General features: G+C 41.0%; 1 protein-coding gene across 1 annotated transcript in view; it reads right to left on the reverse strand.

Moving 5' to 3' along the window:
• pianp (PILR alpha associated neural protein) overlaps nt 1-20,000 on the reverse strand; it is a 68,983-nt gene that overhangs the window by 47,403 nt on the left and 1,580 nt on the right. The window contains exons 2-3 of the mRNA XM_020928131.1: nt 18,637-19,031; nt 10,521-10,599 (exon numbers count right to left, since the gene is read on the reverse strand). Coding sequence (XP_020783790.1) covers nt 10,521-10,599; nt 18,637-19,031 — 474 coding nt within the window. The remainder of the gene's footprint in view (nt 1-10,520; nt 10,600-18,636; nt 19,032-20,000) is intronic.

The following is a 20,000-nucleotide window of genomic DNA, read 5'->3' on the forward strand; positions in this document are numbered from 1 at the left end:
GGATAAGACACAAGCGAGATCGATTAGTGGCCGTTCCAAAGGTACTGCAGCTCCCAGGAGCTCCGGCCCAAAAAGAATTCTTCAAAGAGCACAATGCACTTTTTTGTGAACTCAAGTTGCCCGTGTTCGGCTGACACGGCATCGACAGCTTTCATAAAGGTCGGATTTTGTAGGATTCTTCAGTAATTCAAAGCACCTAAAAGTCAGCTTTGTAAGAGTTAGTCTAGCCCCGTGCTGAGCCTGTGCTATCGCCGATCTAGCAGCTACCACACCATCTTGGATTCATCTTCTAGGTTTTATTATAGGACTATGCATTCTACCCATAGATGTGGGTCTGTCCCAGCTCGAGGCTGACTAGTGACCACTCCCAGTACTGCAGCTCCCGGGAGCCTGAGCCCAGAAAGAATTCTTCCCTAGAGCACAATGCATTTTTTGTGAACTCAAACTGCCCGTGTTTGGCTGACAGGACATCGACAGCTTTCATAAAGGTCAGATTTTGTAGGATTTTTCTGTATTCTTACAATATGAACTTTAAAAAATGTTTCAATCATCAAAGTCAGCTTTGTAAGGGTTAGTAGCCCTGCTCTGAGCCCACACTAGCAGCTATGACATCCTGGATTCATCCTGAAGATTTTATTATAGTTTATGCATTCTACCAGTGGATCTATAATAAAAACTGGATAAGACATTCCTCCTCTGTCCTGGCTCTAGATCGACTAGTGGCCACTCCAGGTACTGCAGCTCCAGGGAGCTTGAGCCCAGAAAGAATTCTCCCGTAGAAGCACAATGCATTTTTAGGGAATTCAAACTGCCCGTGTTTGGCTGACAGGACATTGACAAATTTCAAAAGGTCAGATTTTGTAGGATTCTTTTCTGTTTTCACATCATAATCTTTTAAAAACTTTGAAATCCTCAAAGTGCCTAAAAGTTTGCTTTGTCAGACTTAACCTAGCCCCACTCTTAGCCCACACTAGCAGCTCTCGCTCTGATTGGTCCAAACGCTCCACGCCGTGCACTTTACAAACGTCACACAAGTGGGAGGAGCTAAACGCGGAAGTGAACATTTTTTGGGTCCCATGCACCATTGAGCACAGACCACTGAAAACAATACGACTCATCTTTGGTTCATCTTCTAGATTTTATTATATTTCTCTACATTCTACCCACAACAGTTTAGCATTTGTTTACCTTTTGCTACGGAGATGTCATGGCAATGGCCGCAGAGAAGTGATATATAACAGTGATTTGGTTGTTGCCGGAACTACTTGTGCGTTATGTAGTATTAACACACGGCAGATAAACACTGGAACTCTCACTGATCGTGGTATAAAGCACAATATAAGACTACTCAGACATGGTTGCGTCGTCACAAAGTTGTTGTCTTATGTCGTCGGGTTCAACTTGTGCTTAAGCTCAGTTTTGCTTACGCCAACAATTGATAAAATGCCTCACTGCGCGGCTTTCAGTTGTAATTTCTAGTCTAAACACTGGAGCTCTCACTGGCCATAGTATAAAGCACAATATAAGACAACTCAACCCTGCAATCAATCGAAACACAACTCTGAGTGAGGTAACAATGAGGTAGCACCGTTACAACACGGTTAGAACGTCATTCACGTCCATTTTATCTGAGAGTCCCTTTTCAAACCATTATGGCGTCTACACCGAGCCCTTCTGTCTGAGCACATTTAAAGCAGTTCACTTCTATTGTGTTATTCTTCAAACAGAGAAAGATGGATGCCCCGCTCCTCCCACCACACCCTAATGATTACAGCCACCGTTTAATCACTGCGCCCTAATGGCACCAAACCACACATCTGCTCCATCTGAGAGCGTGCACGAGATGAGTGTTGTTAATAAAACCATTAGTGAGCGATTACCCAGCGCACTAAAGGGGCCATACCTGCTGCGCAATCAAGGACGACGCACAACGCATCTATATACAAACGCTAATGTGTGTGTCTGTGTGTCTTTGTGTGTCTGTGTGTGTGTGTGCAGGCTAAAAGCTACCGTTTAAAAAGACTTATATGATTAACGTTGGCGTCTGTTGTTAATATGTAATACCAAACAACTCAAATATGTTCGTTTTGTAGTATTTTTTTATTGAAAAAAAGGAGAAAATGCAATCACTAGTAGTTTGTAGCCATATTTGTTTACGTCACAAAGCATTCCGGGTAGCGTCGTTACAAAGTTCTCATCTTCTGTCGTCGGGTTCAACTTGCGCTTAAGCTCAGTTTTTGCGAACGCCAACAAGTGATACCGTAAAATCTGGACTATAGATGCATCACGAATTTTGGACTTCTGGTCATTGCGCAATGCAAACTGGCAAGGATTTTCCGAAAAAGTGAGCATCAAACCACCATGTTTGTTTTCCCAGTGGGATGCATCTATTGACAAAGCCGCTCTTTTCTAGTCTTTTGAACCACATCACTTTTGTTTCTGGTTCTGATATTGTCATATTTTAGTTTTGGGATTCAGGACATTGTAATTGTGTGGTTGTTGGACGTCCTAACAGCAGAAAACGGCTCGAGAAATTTGTTTGCGAACTTCATAACTGCAAAAGGGAATCAGATCTATGTGACTGCAAACGTCTGTTCAAACTGTTTCCCTTCCCAACGGAATTGAAAAATAGTGAAAGGCGAAGACGATGGGCAGTATTGATCCACAGGAAGGATGAAAAAGGAAATGTTTGGCTGCCTAAGAAATCATCCTGAGTTTGCAGTGAACATTTTGTATGTGGAGCGGCATCAAAGCAAAACCCCGATCCCTCACTCCACCTTGGTTACGAATTTAAAAAGTCAACGCCAAAGCAAAAGGCACCAGCTTGTTCGCCAAGAAACACCTTCCACTGAAAAGCGACCAAGATGTGATGTTGCTGTAAAACCACAAGAACAAGAAAGTGTGAGCTCAGCCTGTTTGTCTTCTGCACCTCTCACTTAACAAATGGGATCCCGCTTTGATGCTCCACTCCACTGTTAGGATCCAACAACCATGCAATTACAATGTCCGAATCCCAAAACTAAAATATGACAATATCAGAACCAGAAACAAAAGCGATATGATTCAAAAGACTAGAAAAGAGCGGCTTTGCCAATAGACACATCCCACTGGACTGGGTAAAACAAACATGGAGGTTTGATGCTCACTTTTTCAGAAAATCCTTCCCAGTATGCATTGCGCAATGACCGGAAGTCCGAAATTCGTGATGCATCTATTGAGCACACCTGAATATAAACCGCATCAACAAAATGTTAACAAAATTTATAACTTGTACATATGTAGGCCGCACCTGAAATATAAGCCACAGGTGTCCACGTCTTCAAGAACATTAATAAGTTCGGGCCGTCTGCTTTTATCGCCTCTGAAAGCTTTTGTCGTCTTTTTGCGTTGAGTCAGTTCTTCACGCTGCCGTCGCCAAAATCTCACCATCGATTCACTGATGCAGAGCTCACGTGCAGCAGCTCTGTTTCCTTCTTCGATATTCACATCAATTTCCGTTAACTTAAAAGCCTCATCATCTGCATTTCTTTGTGTGTTTTTCAAGTGGATGTGTGCATGAAGAGCAAAATAACGGTTCAAAACACAATCAAACAAGCATCTTCCTCGTCTCTCTACTGCGCATGTCTCCTGCAGAAAGAGTCTCTGTCCTGTCTGTATCATGTCAGTGTCTTGGAGGATTTCAGCAGATTTCAGACTCTCTCGGGGGCGGGGTTAGTTCTATCAATCAGGTGTGAGTGGATGTCCAGCTACTGAAGTTTGAGACGTTTCTTCTCGTCATTTACACATACGGGTAAGACGCATCCTCCTCACTAATGTTCATTTAGCATCATAACTTATTTTATCACACGGAGATAAACTGTTTTAGTGCACTGACAACATCGCTATCTAACGCTGCACCTTCATGTGAACCCTAGATCCATGTGTTAATTGCTCAGACAGCGACATTTTCTGCACTTGGGCTGCGAATATCCACTGTGATGCCAAACCACAGACCGTATATATGAACGGACAATGTGCCAAACAAACAATCCGTCCATATATTCGCCGCATCGTTTTATTAGTGAGAAAAAAGTAGCGGCTTATAGTCCAGAATTTACGGTATAATGCCACACTGCGCGGCTTTCGGTTGTAATTTCCAGCCTAAAGGCAACAAGGAAACTAATGGGGATGCTAAAAAATTGAATAAATAAATATTGTGATTTATGTTATAATGTTGTTTCCTCATCACAAATATCCAGAGTTGTGTTTTACTTCATTCACACGTTTAACACATAAATCCTGCATATTTAGGCTGATTTTCTTCTCTCAAACTGAAAACACTCTATACCACTTTGTGATGTCATGTGGTGATACAGGAAGTGCTCACTCCATACATTTCGAAGTTGTGTTGCCTAAGATGAGAATAAAAACCAGGGGGGACAGGACGTTCTCTGTGGCTGGCCCCAAACTCCTCGTCAAAAAACTCGTCTTGTCTTAAAATCCACTTTTATTCTCGGGCTTTTAACACCGCGTGAGTTGTGTGGTCCTCTGTGGTCTTTTATTTATTTGATTTATTTTTAATGTATTTTATTGGTTTTATTTATTTATTGCCATTCTATGGTTTTGCTCTTATTGTATTTTACTGGTTTTACTGTTTTAGGACTAGTATGATTAAGTCAGAGCGTTTATCCATCCATCCATCTATTTTCTTCCTATTATCTGGGGCTGGGTCGCGGGGGCAGCAGACTAAGCAGAGACTCCCAGACTTCCTTCACCCCAGACACGTCTTTCAGCTCCTCTGGGGGACCCCAAGGTGTTCCCAGGCCAGATGAGAGACATAGTCCCTCCAGCGTGTCCTGAGTCTTCCCTGGGGCGTTTATTTTAGCATTATATTATTGTTGTTGTTATTAGTATGTATTTGTGCAGCACTTTGGAAACTCTTTGTGAAATGTGCTATGGAAATAAAGTGGATTGGATTGAGATACATTCACAGGAATCACTTGAGTAATTTCAGTCTTGAATTTTCCCATCTCTACTAAACAAAAGAAAAAGGAGCTATTAACTTGAAAACTTAAATAGAGCATTTTGATCTGGAGATACAGGCAAACTAAACATGCGACAACTCCGGGCATGTTTTTGGGGAGGTAACAACATTATAACATGACTTAAAGCTCACATGAGTCAGTTCTGTGTCATATAGGGATGAGTCATGAGAATGAGTCATTCAGTCAAATTGGAATTACAACACCTAATTGTACCAACAACATATTGAAAGAGAAATTTGTGTGCTGCCAGCTCAGTCCATTGTCATCTTGGCCTACATCATCAGAGGTATAATACTCCCTACAACAGATGCATATAGCCAGATTAGACTGCACTATAGGCGAGTTTCATTGTTGACAAAAGCGCGCGTTGCATGCCGGGAATTATTTTGGTTGGCGGCATTAAACACTAATTCAACATGTCGGACGGAGCGAGAAAGCACGTAAAGAGTATTGATCCCGGTTATTTATCCACTCTAACGGCAGAGGACCCAAGACCATTTGACCAGAAATTGGTCATAAGCATCGATGGACGACAAATCACCCTTTTCAACCCCGACAAAAGGTGGACCAAACCAAACTTCTGGTCAGAATCACCAACTACCTGGACAAATATTCACTTCGGCGATATCCACAATGACTTGGTGGAAACTCCTGGGCCATTCACAGCAGAAAAGATGAAAACCTCCAAGAGTCTCGATGTGTTGTTGAACTTGTTGGAGTCCACGGTTTGCTCGCTTCTACGTTTGCTCTGCGGATGTTTGAAAGCCGTTTAATTCACTGTTAGTGGTTCTTTTCACTCAGAATACGAAAAAGACATTTTCCTTCTTCCGTGCTTCTATTTGTGCATCCGATAATGCAGCAGGAATTTACCATTATCGGGGATAAATACGCGAGGTTACGCACTGTGTTTGACCGCTATCCTGTTTCTTGCCTCCAACCAAAAAATTTCCCAGCATGCAACGTGGGTTTTTAATAACAATGACATCAGCTGAAACTCTCCTGTACCGGAATAGACAACATAACAATAATATTCATGATTAAAGGTTCATGTTTCTGGGTTCTGGGTCCCAAACTAAAGGTAAATACACTTCTCCTGCTTTAAAACTCCAGCCTCATGCCTCTTCTTTCAACTCTCTGGCTATTTTTAATTTTAATTTATTCTACAAACCTATAATTGTTCATTCAGTCATTGGCCGTGTGCAAACTCAACAGAGAAAGACCCGAACCCTCTTGCTGTGAGAGAGTCCAGCCATTCACTCACCGCTGCCCAAATGTAATTCATAAAATCTTTTCTACATTTTATTAATTTGCATAAATTGTCATCATTTTTTTTTCCAATTAGGTTCAAATGTCTCCCAGTTTCAACATCTAATATTTGAGCACACAATGAATTGAATATATTACAAAGAAATTGAACCAAAATTCTGGGCAAACTTTTGAACGTTTTTCAAAATTCAGCCCTCCTGTGATCAGCTTTTGAGCACTGACCCTCTGACAGTTTCAAATGAATAAAAATTTAATCCATCAATGTGTTTGGAAAAGCTTAGAAAATCACATATCTGGGCTTATGTTTCTGCTCTAAATTTAAATGTATTCTGAATGGCCTGCAGCAGTGGCAAAGGAGTCCGGTAATGAGTCGCCCACCGCACTCCACAAACACTAAAAATCTGTTTACACTGCAAAATAGATAGAAGACGAGTTACAATTGAATTCAAAATAGGAATCTCAATAGTAGTTTCTTCAAAATTTGATCTCTTTTCTTCAACGTATAGAATATCAGAATAGTTTCAACACATTGGGCCTTATTTTCAAGTGTATTTGTCAATGAAAAAAACATATTCTGCGACTTCAGTCTTAAACCATTCTCAGATTTTCTTTTCAATCAAACAAACACAAGCGTCATACAGTTTTTTTCTATGTACATTTTGTCTTCTCACAACAAAGATGGTGGATATTGTCAGTAACGTTTTCTTTCTGACATTGAATCTACATCTCTCAATTATAATCAGTGTTGGGGAGTAACAGATTACATGTACCAGAGTTACGTAATCAGAGTACAAATTATGTGTACTACTACTGTATTCAGTTACAGTTACTGTTTCAGTGAGTGGTAATTGGATTACAGTTACTTTGTTGAAATAAATGAATTATTAATGGAGGTATTTTCCTGTTTTCACTAGGTCTAAACCAGGCCTAAACCAGGAAACCAGGATTAAACCAGGACTAAAACCAGGTCTAAACCAGGTCCACAACCAGGTCTAAAACCAGGTCTAAACCAGGTCTAAACTAGGACTAAACCGGGCCTAAACCAGGATTAAACCAGGACTAAAACCAGGTCTAAACCAGGACTAAAACCAGGTCTAAACCAGGTCTAAACCAGGTCTAAAACCAGGTCTAAACCAAGTCTAAACCAGGCCTAAACTAGGTCTAAAACCAGGTCTAAACTAGGAATAAACCAGGCCTAAACCAGGTCTAAACCAGGTCTAAAACCAGGTCTAAACTAGGACTAAACCAGGTCTAAACCAGGTAAACAAACTAGGTCTAAACTAGGACTAAACCAGGCCTAAACCAGGCCTAAACCAGGACTAAACCAGGTCTAAAACCAGGTCTAAACTAGGACTAAACCAGGCCTAAACCAGGATTAAACCAGGACTAAAACCAGGTCTAAACCAGGCCTAAACCAGGTCTAAACCAGGTCCAAACCAGGACTAAAACAGGTCTAAACCAGGTCTAAACTATGTCTCAAACAGGATTTAACAGCAAACCAAGTAATCCAAAGTATTCAGATTACGTTACTCACTTGAAGTAATTTAATAGATTACGTTACAAACTACATTTTGGGGTATGTAATCTGTAATCTGTAGGGGAATACATTTTAAAAGTAACCTTCCCAACACTGATTATAAACAGTTACCCAAATGAAATCAAGATTATCCTGAATTTACTCTATATTAAGCAGCACTAATTTTTAGGTGGAGGGTCCAAAAATCTTATGTTCATGTTGCTTTAGAATTAAATGTTCCAAAATGTTTCATACAATTTAAAATTCTCCATGGAGACAAGAGCATGACCCAAAAAACCAAGTGTTTTTGGCAACAGAAACATCCGTATGGCAACCAGTTTATATTAAACTACACCTTACTTAGACTTAATTATTATAACAAATAGATTATTAAGAATGATTCAGGATGAGTAAATACTTTAAGTGATTTCATGTAACTTTCATGCTTCCATAAAATCATAGTCAACAGAACTGAAACTGGGATCAAACCAGGACAAGTGTGAATCCAGCCTTCAAAATAATAACCTAATAGCCTAATAATAAGTATTCATGGATTTCAGTTTCCTGTTTATCCATGGGTTTCAAATGCTGAGAAATTAGGACCATTGCTACATCAATAAACAATTTAAAGTGGAACTAAACACAAAAAATCCACTTTTGCTGTTGGTGTTTTAATAATAATAATATCATTATCTACTGTTCCAGCGCACACGTCAGGACGTGGAAATGGTTTACTGAATGCCGCTTCACCCTTCACCCCTATTTCATGCAACTAACCAAACTGTGGATTGAAAGCGGACTGAGCTGGGAAATATAAAGAAGTGATGTTGCCCAAACCAGCTCCAGTCAAATGAAGCTCACAGTTACAGCGGTGAATTGGGGGCAGAGTTCCATAATAGGAATGGGAATTGATTTACAGAGAAAATAGGCGAAATAAAAACACCAGGATCATGTAGAGTGGGTTAATATGAATATTTTTTCCAATACAAAGTGAATTTGAGCCAGAGTCAGTGGAGCTGGAAGCACGCCCATGCTCACTTCCTGTTTGGAACGCAGCAACTGGTACTTAAGCTATGTCCATTTACTGTAAGTACACCGACTATTGGAAATAAAAACACCTGTACGGCAACCACTTTATATGAACTACAGCTTAGTTAGCCTGCATAAACATGAACAAATACTTAATTCACCATGAACAAATAGTTAATTAAGAATGATTAGTAACTACTTAAAGTGATGCCATGCAACTTTCAGCAGCAAAGTCAACTGCATACTTCTACAGAAACAGGTAACACTTTATAATAACTACGCCTTATTTAGCCTCAATAAAGCATGAACAAAGACTTAATTAATAATGAACAAATACTTAATTAAAGCATAATTAGTCTTCACTTTACAAAAGCTCTTGAAAAGACTTAACTAACAGGTAATAGCTGCTTGAATGAGCATTGCATTGCAGTATGAGTAAATCATTCTCTCATGGCTTAATAATCATTAATAAATGTTCAAATCTGTACACAAATATGCATTTACAAATACACACACAAATGGTTAGTTTATGGGTAAGTAAGTATAAAATAATTATGAGTAACTATTCACAGCACAGGCTAATTAAGTTCAAGTTATGTGCTAATTAAGGTAGTAGTTAAGTAGTGATTAAGCCTGAATGACTCTTAGTTAAGTATTTGTTCATTATTAATTAAGTTTTAGTTTGTTCATGCTTTATTAAGGCTAAATAAGGTGTAGTTTTTATAAAGTGTTACCAAAATAGAAAATTAAAACAATGCTTCGGAACATTCTCCATAGAGATACGTTTTTTGAGATACTGTGGAAGATCATTAGCCACGTTGGCGCCACCTAGTGCCTCCACTCAATTTAATTTCTCTCCAACGGCTTGGTCAGGAATCGGAATACACTAGACGGTTTGCAAGAACCCCGGGAAATTGTAGACCGCGCACCGGCCAATCAATGAAGCCATAATATCAAACTCAAGCTCCTGTCTGGGTCCCTTTTGTGGAACAACACAACAGTAAACAAAGCGGTCGAGATGGATGTAAACAAAGGCAGACATTCTGCATTGGCAACGATTCCCGTGATCGAGGATTAAAAGCCGGAACAAAGAGAATGTCTGGTGAATTTTATCAAGGGGAAAGACGCTATTGCCCTTCTTCCTACGGGATTTGGCACATTACATACGTCACAACCAAATAGCAGCAATTCGTTAAATAAAAAAAAGTACCCGCCTACCATCGAGCGAACGAATCCTAATGCTGCGAAGTGAAACCGGCTGATGAATCTGGCTAGAAGATCACAACCAAAGGAACAACATTTCCATGAAAACAAGCAGGAGGTGAAATAAGAGCCAGGTTTGTGGAGATGCAAGCCTACTCAGAGTGATCCATGTTTTTCTGTGTTTTTAGTGCAATAAAAACATCTATTATAATCTATTCTTTGGCAAAAAAGTTACATAGTATAGCTTTAATTAAGGGATGTGGGGTTATGAATTAAGATTATGGTGTGAATGAAGTCTTTGTTTATGCTCTATCAATGGTAATTAAAGTGTAGTCATTACAAAGTGTTACCAAGCGATAAATGAGTTTACACTGTGGAACTTTCCGGGCAAAGCTATAACACACTGACGAGACAGGCACCATTCATCCTTGTGTAGATCGTTTGGTTTTGCAGTGTAGCGACGACAGATATCTTGTACATACCATAGTTTCGCTGTTATGACGACCGCTGTCAGGATGAGCAGTGAGGAGATCGTCACAGTAACGTAGAACTGGGGGTCCACTGCAACAGACACACAAACACAGCGTGACGATGTGTAATGGCGTCCACAACAAACAGGAAAATCAATGCAGGCAGCAGAACATTAAATTGGATGCACAACGCTCTGGCCTCAGACTACACCAGTGACGTCGTCTCTGTAGCTCAAGGTTTGACAGACAGCCCATTTCTCCCTCTGAATGATGAGCACTTTATTAGGCTTTCCTAGAGACAAGCACTGCAAAAAATGAAACTTAAGATGGCCAGAGTGTGGACTTTTATCTTGATTTGAGAAGATTTTGACAGGTCATGTGCCGAACGGTTGGAATAAGTGCTTTCAGTTTTCAATTTGACTTCGATTGGCAAACATATTTCAAAATTTGTCAAAATGCACTCAAAACAAGATGAATATTACTGAAATCAAGCAATTACAACTCACTTAAGATTGATTTTTGCACAAGGACTTCAATTCATAATGTTAATTGAATAGTTTAGTCTAATAAAATAGCACACTGGATTTATATAAGAAGCAATGCCAAGTTACAGGTCAGATCTGCGAGTCTCAGGCAACGGTTTTACGATATTCATTACAGCAACTGAAAGCATTTTTTTTGCACTACGTAGACACTTTCTCCAGCTCCTTTAGTGGGACCACAAGATGATCCCAGGCCGGCAGAGAGACACAGTCCCTCCAGTGTGTCCTGGGTCTCCCCCCGGGGCCTGCTCCTGGTGGGACATGCCTGAAACACCTCCCCAGGGAGACGTCCAGGAGGCATTTGGAACAGATGTCCAAGCCATCTCAGCTGCTCCTCTCTGTGGGGAGGAGCAGCGGCTCTACTCCAAGCTCCTCCATGTGACTGAGCGCCTCACCCTATCTCTAAAGGGTGAAGTATAGTTCTGCGTCGACTCAACGCGCACTGCCGCTGTCGCCTTGTCGCCGTTGTTTTTGATTTATGGATCTGCGTCGAGGTCTGTGCACCGCGAAGTAATTCACCGCCAAAACGCCAGGGGGCTAGGATATATGTTCATTCATATATACGGTCTATGCGTATGACCTGCAGATGTATAATCTCTGAAAGGTTCCATCTCTGACAGGATAAAAGCACAGAACAGACTCATCAGAACAATATCCCTCTGTCACAGAAAGAACACATATATTCCTCGGAGTCGTGTTCTTTTTAAGTCTGACAGAAGCTGAACCGCATCAGCGCACAAGAGCGATCTGTTTTTTGAGCGCTTAGTTTATGCAAGTTAGCCATGCGGTTTTAAGTTTTGTTTCTGTAAAACGTAAACACATATGCGCAAAGCTGCATTAAACACATTATTTCTCAATGTATATTGAAAGAAAGGAAAGCCGAGTACAGGAAATGTCTGTAGTGCGGCGGTATGGAGGACCAATCACAGCCCTTATCGTCTGAGTCGCTTCCCCTGCTGTCTGTGTCGTTTCGATGCACGTCGGTCGACGCAGAGGCTCTGCATAGGGGGTACGCGTCAATGCAGAATCTCTGTGTCGTGACGCAAACGATTTGACGCTGGACCGTAAATTGGCCTTAAGGGAGCGCCCAGCCACCCTGCAGAGGAAACACATTTCGACTGCTTGTATCTGTAATCTTTCCTCCTTTCGGTCATTACCCAAAGCTCATAGGTGAAGAACATAGACTACGTTCAGACTGCAGCCTGAAGTGACCCAAATCAGATTTTTTTGCCCCTATGCGACCTGTATCTGATCTTTTAATGACAGTTTGAAAGACACAAATCCAATTTTTTCAAATGTGACCCAGGCCCTTGGATATGTGCTCCTAAAACTGATACATCCGATCTTTTGACATGTGACTTCAGTCTGAATGGCCAAGTCACATTCATCACACCTACACGTCAGACTCAGAGACTAGTCAATGGAGAGTTTATTAAGATTTGGGGGTATCGCTGTATTCAGGACAAATTGGAGGGGTCTGGGTGTTTTTTTAAATGATTGCCAAAGAAATGTCAGAGCGCAACTTCAGGCGATCCTGACTCTAATGTCAACACAAAATAAAAAGCCTGCGAGCCGAATAAAAGGAGGCTAAAGACTCAAACAAACAAAGCAACCGTGGATGTGTAACCTGTCCATTTTACGAAGAACTGGACCGTATTTTGGGAGACAAGCCCAATGTTTAGGCGACTTCCGTAAACACTGAGTACGCTCGCTGCGAGTTACATCGTTGTGTCCTCCAATGCACATGCGGGACACTTTTGGGCCGTTTAAAGTTCACACTGGAGATCACATACAAGTAGTTTTTAATTGGAAATGTGAACGAGCTCGCAAAAAAATCAGATTTCACAAAAAAATCAAAATTGAGCATTAAGCCCTGACCAGTAGATTGAGAGCTTTGCCTTTAGACTGAGTTTCTTTCCACTTGGATTGAATGCAACATAAGTTTAAAGCCATACTGTGTGTAAAATTTCAGACTAAATAACATTATATGCATGGAGACAGACAAACAGAAGGCCTTCCAGGAAAGTTATAATACATCTTTAACGTGTTTAGGATATTGTAGAAAAGAATATTTAGGATATTTTCTTTGCCAAAGGGAATCACGCCGTGTTATTACCCTTTGGCAATTAGGTAAGCTCGACATCAGAAGCAATGTGTTGAAACAAGCCGTATAATAGTCAGAACCACTCAAAATGAATGCCGATAATTTGAATAGAAGTGATTTAAATGAATTTAGTTAGGAGTCGAGACGCCCTCTTTTTGCAGTGTAGACACAGGCGGCTGCACACAGACAGTGGGGAGTCGGAGCTGACAGTTAATTCCCCTGAGGTCTGCTGCCATGTGCCTGTGTTCTCATGGACTCTGCTCTCGGCACATTTATTTAGAAATCTGTCATACGGGCTGCAGTAGAACGAGAGCGAAGGGGACTGTTCACAGCTCACATGCAAAAGCACCTGCGCCAGCTCACACGTCATGACATGGGAATGGTTTTACCGAATGTCGCTCCTCAACCTTCACCCCTATTTCGTGCAACTAACAAAACTGTCGACTGAAAGCGGACTGAGCTGGGAAATATAAAGAAGTGACGTCGCCCAAAGCTTCCAGCTCCAGTCAAATGAAGCTCAATGAGGCTGAAATTTGGACCAGAGTCTCACATTAGGAAAAGGAACTGATTTACAGACAAAATAGCGAAATAAAAACACCAGGATCATGTAGAGTGGGTTAATACAAAAATGTTTAGACCAAAATGAGGAGTCTGACATTAGCGCTTACAGAGAATGGGGGCGATTGTTTTTTCTAATGTTGTAATCAAGAGCGCACTAATCGAGACCAAGACCTGTCCAAAACCACAGGGTCCCTAAACCAGGACAAGACCAAGACCTCTGAGAGTTGAGACTGAGACAAGACCAAGACTTTTAAAGGCCAAGACCGAGACAAGACCGATACCACGGAGACCAAATCGAGACTATCTTTGTCATTTTCTACATTTATTTGTATTTAACAGTTCTTTTGGCACATATATATCAACGCTTTTGTATCTCCATTATATCTGATAAGTGTTAATTTAAGCTTAAAATAAGCCAAGCAAACTGTACGGCACTGAAACACTCTTATTGAAACACCCACAGATGAAAACCTCTTCTTTAATTAAGATAACTTCCACTGGCACTTTACAGAAAACTGTGAAGAAAATGAAGAAAGTGGGTAGGATTTTTAAGCCTGTTTTCAAGTTTCTAAGGCTTTCGTTCAGACTGCAGGGCTTAATGCTCAATTCCGATTTTTTTGTGAAATCCGATGTTTTTTGCGAGGTCGTTCACATTTCCAATTAAATGCGACTTGTATGTGACTCCAGTGTGAATATTAAATGGCCCAAAAGTGTCCCGCATGTGACACTGGAGAACACGATGACGTCAACCACAGCGAGCGTGCTCTGTGTTTTATAGAAGTTGTCCAAACATGGACGCGAGCATTGAGCACCTGGAGATTTTTAAAGTTCCTCTCGTACCAGGAGCCAGAACATGAACAACTTACTTGTTTTAAGGAGGAGATTGAGAAGGAGAAGGACGAGGTTTTTGGCCGTGGTGTTTTGTGGGACAGCGGCAGCGACGTCCGTTGAAAGGAACGTGTGGATGTGGAAACGTAGACAACAGTGGTGAGTGGTGATGTGCTTTGCTTCAGTGACACGGAGTTCATTAACAATTTTCGCCTATTTCAGCGCAGAATAGTGACATTTGTGGCTTGTTGATGACATGTAGGTCAGATGAATGCACTTTGACCCTTCAGACTGAAGTTGCATGTCAAAAGATCAGATATGTATCGGTTTCAGGAGCACATATCCAAGTGTCCTGGGTCACATTTGAAAAAATCAGATCTGTGTCATTCAGACTGTCATTAAAAGATCAGATACAGGTCACGTAGGGGCCAAAAAAATCGGGTTTGGGTCACTTCAGGCTGCAGTCTGAACGCAGCCTAAGTGGAGTTAGACCTCAAGTCCGTGACAGCACCGAGTCCGAGCACCTTCAAGACCGAGATAACACTGAGTCCAAACACGTTCTAATCCAAAACGAAACCAAACCGGTAAAAAACTGTCTCAAGACCAACGCCGGTCTCAAAACCAAAACCGTTCTCAAGTACTACAACACTAGCTTTTTCAATACAAAGTGAACTGGAGCTAGAGTCAATGGAGCTGGAAGTACGCCCATGCTCACTTCCTGTTTGAAATGCAGCGTCTAATAAGTAAACTATGGCCATTTATTTTTACAGACTATGGGAAATATACATTGTTTTCTTTACGATTGCATTCACACATCACACAAACCCAAAAGGGAAAAAAATGGGGTTGGACCAGAAATAAACCTGGACTTGACCATGACTAAACCAGGACTAGAACAGAACCAAACTAAGCCTACATCAGGATTAAACTGGAGTCAAACCAGGACTTGATATCTGCTGTTTTTATTGTACTCACAGATTTCAGTTTCCTTTTTATCCGTGGGTATCAGCGCGATGAGAATTTAGGACCGTTGTTATCGCAATTAACAATTTAAAGTGGAACTAAAGTGTTTATATGGTGTTTTAATATCATTATTTACTGTTCTTGGACATTTTTTTTGGCAACTTTAGAGCTAGATACTGTACATTTGCAGCTTTCTGGTCCAAAATGCATAAAAGTTTGAACTGCTCTTGAGTCCTTCAGGTATTGCTCAGTTCAGTCGCTCTATTTGAAATGTGGTTAAGAGCTGAACCCGACGACTAGGCACCACTCTGAGCACTTTTAATCACTCAAAACATACGCTGCAAAGGGTATAAAATTTGCTTTGGAACTGCAAACTGCCGTAGCAACTGTGCACATTTTTCGTAACTCTAAAACCCAAGGATAGTCTATAAAAACGCAGCAAACAAAACACAAACTTGCAGCGTCGTGTTCTAATGTTCTTCACTAAACAAAACCTTAACCTTAAGCAAGCGATTTACACACACATTTTGGATGGATTGCCCAAATAACATCTGAGTAGCAATATCAGTGCAATCCCCAAAAGAGTTGCTATTTTCATTTTTGTTGATGTCACCGTCCCAAAAAACAACAGCGTGAAAGACTTTGTTAAAGGGTCTGGATTAATCAATCACAATTTCCTCATCGCAAACAGACCCGGAGTTGTGTTTTGTTTCATTCGCACATGTTTAACGCACAAATCCTGCATATTTTGGCTGAGTTCTTCTCTCACATTGTATTCCACTCACTCTGTTCCACCTTCCAATGTCATGTGATAATGCTCCACTGTGTTTTTAAACTCCATACAGCTTCACTAGAATCATTTGGATCATTTCAGCGCAGGAATTGCCGATCTCTACTGAACTAAAGAGAGAAACTCGCTGCTAACTTGAGAATTATTATTATTATTTTGATCTGTGAAAGGAGCAGGGTTTATAAGATTTGTTTTCTTCTTGTTGGTTTTGTTCACGCAGCAAAGACGAGGCAAATAACGGTTGTCCATAGTCCAATGAGGTTCATTTGGTGTCCCGATAATTTATGTTATTAGGTTCCTTTTTCAGACCAAGAGTTTGTTTTCATACCTGACGATTTCGACCCTGTTCACTTGCGGGATTTGTACAGGTTTGGGCGCTGTCTTTCTATGAGTGGAGGCAGGACGACGGCGCCATCTGCAGTCCGACTTTCTCAGGACAGTATCCCAGAAATACCCGAAAAACGGAAACGTGCCCACGGGACTATAAACCGGGACGAGGGGGCCTTTTTACTCCTACACACCTGGGATACTGTCCTGAGGAAGCCGGACTGCAGATGGCGCTGTCGTCCTGCCTCCATCAGTAGGAAGACAGCGCTGAAACCTGTTTAAACCAGCTGAGCAGCAACATCACATGACTGAGGAAGACCACAGTGAGCAGTCAAAACTGTCAGGTATGAAAACAAACTCTTGGTCTGAAATGCAAATAATGGAATATGTATTTACGTTAACTGTCAGATTTTTTGTTGCTGTTGTTGTTCTCTTTATATTGATGCCGACAAAGTAATAGCATGAGCAATAAATAAATAAAAACTATTACGTCATGATATCACAAGGTGGAAGAGAGTATTTTCAGCTTTGGAGATGTAGACAGACTGATAATAAAGACATGCGTGAATGAAACAAAACACAACTCCACAAACTTCTCCCGACGTGAGATATAAAAAAATAACAAATATAAAATATCTACATCTTAAATGTTAAAACTGGAGCTATTGGCAGTGGTGAAAACAACCTGCATAGGCTCATGATCTCTCCAGTACTGTCCAGTTTTTTGCTTTTTTAAAAATGTATATATTTATTTTTGGCAAGTAAGAAATGCACATTCTTTTACAACAGTGAAATCACAGCAGAAATAACAACAAAAAAGCTGCTGAAAAAAGGAGTGGGAAGAAGAAAACTTAACCTGTGACATGAGGGGACCAGGACTGTTCCCAGGACTAAAACCAGGACTAAAACAGGACTAAACCAGGACTAAAACAGGAATAAACTAGGACTAAACCAGGACCAGGACTAAAACAGGAACTAGGACTAAACCAGGACTAATAAACCAGGACCGAACCAGGAGGACTAAACCAGGACTAAACCGAACCAGGACTAAACTAAACCAGGACCGAACCAGGAGGACTAAAACAAGGACTAAACCAGGACTAAACCAGGACAGGACTAAACCAAAAAAACCAGGACTAAACTAAACCAGGACCGAAACCAGGACTAAACCAGGACTAAAACAGGACCAGGACTAAACTAAACCAGGACTAAAAACAGGACTAAAACCAGGACTAAAAGGACAGGACTAAAACCAGGACTAAAACAAGGACTAAAACAGGACTAAAACAGGACTAAACAGGACTAAACAGGAGGACTAAATAAACCAGGACTAAAACCAGGACTAAAACCAGGACTAAAACAGGACTAAAACCAGGACTAAAACTAAAACTAAAACAGGACTAAAACAGGACTAAACAAGGACTAAACAGGACTGGACTAAAACCAGGACTAAAACAGGACTAAACCAGGACTAAAACCAGGACTAAACCAGGACTAAAACAGGACTAAAACCAGGACTAAAACAGGACTAAATCAGGACTAAAACTAAACCAGGGACTAAAACAGGACTAAAAACAAGGACTAAAACAGGACTAAACCAGGAAAAACTAAAAACAGGACTAAACCAGGACTAAACCAGGACTAAAACAAGGACTAAAAACAAACTAAAACAGGACTAAAACAAGACTAAAAACAGGACTAAAACAGGACTAAACCAGGACTAAAACAGGACTAAAACAGGACTAAAACAGGACTAAAACAGGACTAAAACAGGACTAAAACAGGACTAAACCAGGACTAAAACAGGACTAAACCAGGACTGAGTGTTGGGACATGCATCACATCGATGACGTCACAAAATCGCGTACCCCCACTTAAAAAAAATCCCCACTACACCACTGGACTCCGGGTTGTTTTGTTTTTTTTCAACACCATAACAGGGTTTAAAACTCATAACAGTAAATTTTGTGTAATATTGGACCTTTAAAAATCCATAATATGAATCTTTCCCACCTTCCTCCGGCTCTGTCTCCTCCGCCTCTGTCCCCTCGTCGTCCTCTTTGGGCTTGGGCAGCAGCAGAGTGTCGCCCGGCGGGAGCGCGCTTCCGGGGGAGCCGCGGGGCCAGTCCTGCGCCGTGGTGCTGCCCCCCACGAGGTGCCGCCCTGGGTGGGACAGCGGCTCCGTCTCCTGGCTGGAGATAAAGTGATAGGTCTCATCCTCCAGGGGCTGCGTGGGGCCCCAGACCACTGCCCAGAGCGGGGTGGGCGTGGCCTGGGCGGTGACGGACAGCTGCTCCTCCGCCTCCCTGTCGTCACGGTTACAGGTGGAGGGCGGGAGCAGGAGGGAGAGGAGAAGGAGAGAGAGAAGCCAGCGGAGGGCAAGCAGTCGTGCAACAGGAGAGATGGAGCTGAAAAGGAAAGAGAAGAAAAGAGGAACTATCAGATAAACCCAAATATAAAAGAAGAAATAAGATTCAGTCATTTCTAAGCATCATCTTCTGTCAGTAAAAGCAGCGTTCGGACTTCGGAGGAGTACATTTGCCTATTTTTGTGTCTTATCTTTATTCATGATTCTTCTTATTATGACTCATATGTATTTGTTTTTCATAAGAAGAAACCATCACATTTAATGAAACCACCAAGGTGCATAAATATGAGTGGGGAAAAAGTGATTATTTTTTGCCACGTCACCCGAGCCCTATATGCAAAACGAGAAAGCCTCCGCAATCTGTTAAAAGAAATTTGGATTCAAACGATACTCAAGGCAATTAGACGATCTGAAAATTAGAGCCGTTTTCATTTGATTTATAGGCCGACAATTCAACGTCGGTGCAATGAAAACGAAGGAAATCAGGACCAAATCTGTACATTTATAAGTTAATTTCTTGTTCTTTTCTGGATGTGGTTCGTTTCTGTCGCCATGGAGATGTTAATGCTTTGCCAGAATGTTCCACAGTATGAAATTAAACATCTAACATCTAACATTTAATCATTATGAGTGTTTTTATTGCTCAAAAACGCAATAATTCCTCACAAATCTGAACTGTAATGGAGCAAAGTCCTGATGGATGATTTAATCTATACTGTGGAACATTCTAGGCAAAGCAGTAACGTTTCCATGGAGACGAGAAGGTGGCGGACCCTTTTCAAAAAGAATACTCAAGGCAATCTGAAAATTATAGACATTTTCATTTGATTTATAGGCTGACGGTGCAATGAAAACGAAGGAAATTAGGATTCATAAGTAAATTTCTTGTACTTTTTTGAATGTGGTTCTTTTCTGTCGCCATGGAGATGTTAATGCTTTGCCTGGAATGTTCCACAGTATGAAATTAAACATCTACATCTAACATTTAATCATTACTGGTGTTTTTATT

This window comes from Boleophthalmus pectinirostris, unplaced genomic scaffold (assembly GCF_026225935.1).
Source record: "Boleophthalmus pectinirostris isolate CB_2022bp ecotype Guang Dong unplaced genomic scaffold, ASM2622593v1 HiC_scaffold_6, whole genome shotgun sequence".
Taxonomy (NCBI): domain Eukaryota; kingdom Metazoa; phylum Chordata; class Actinopteri; order Gobiiformes; family Gobiidae; genus Boleophthalmus; species Boleophthalmus pectinirostris.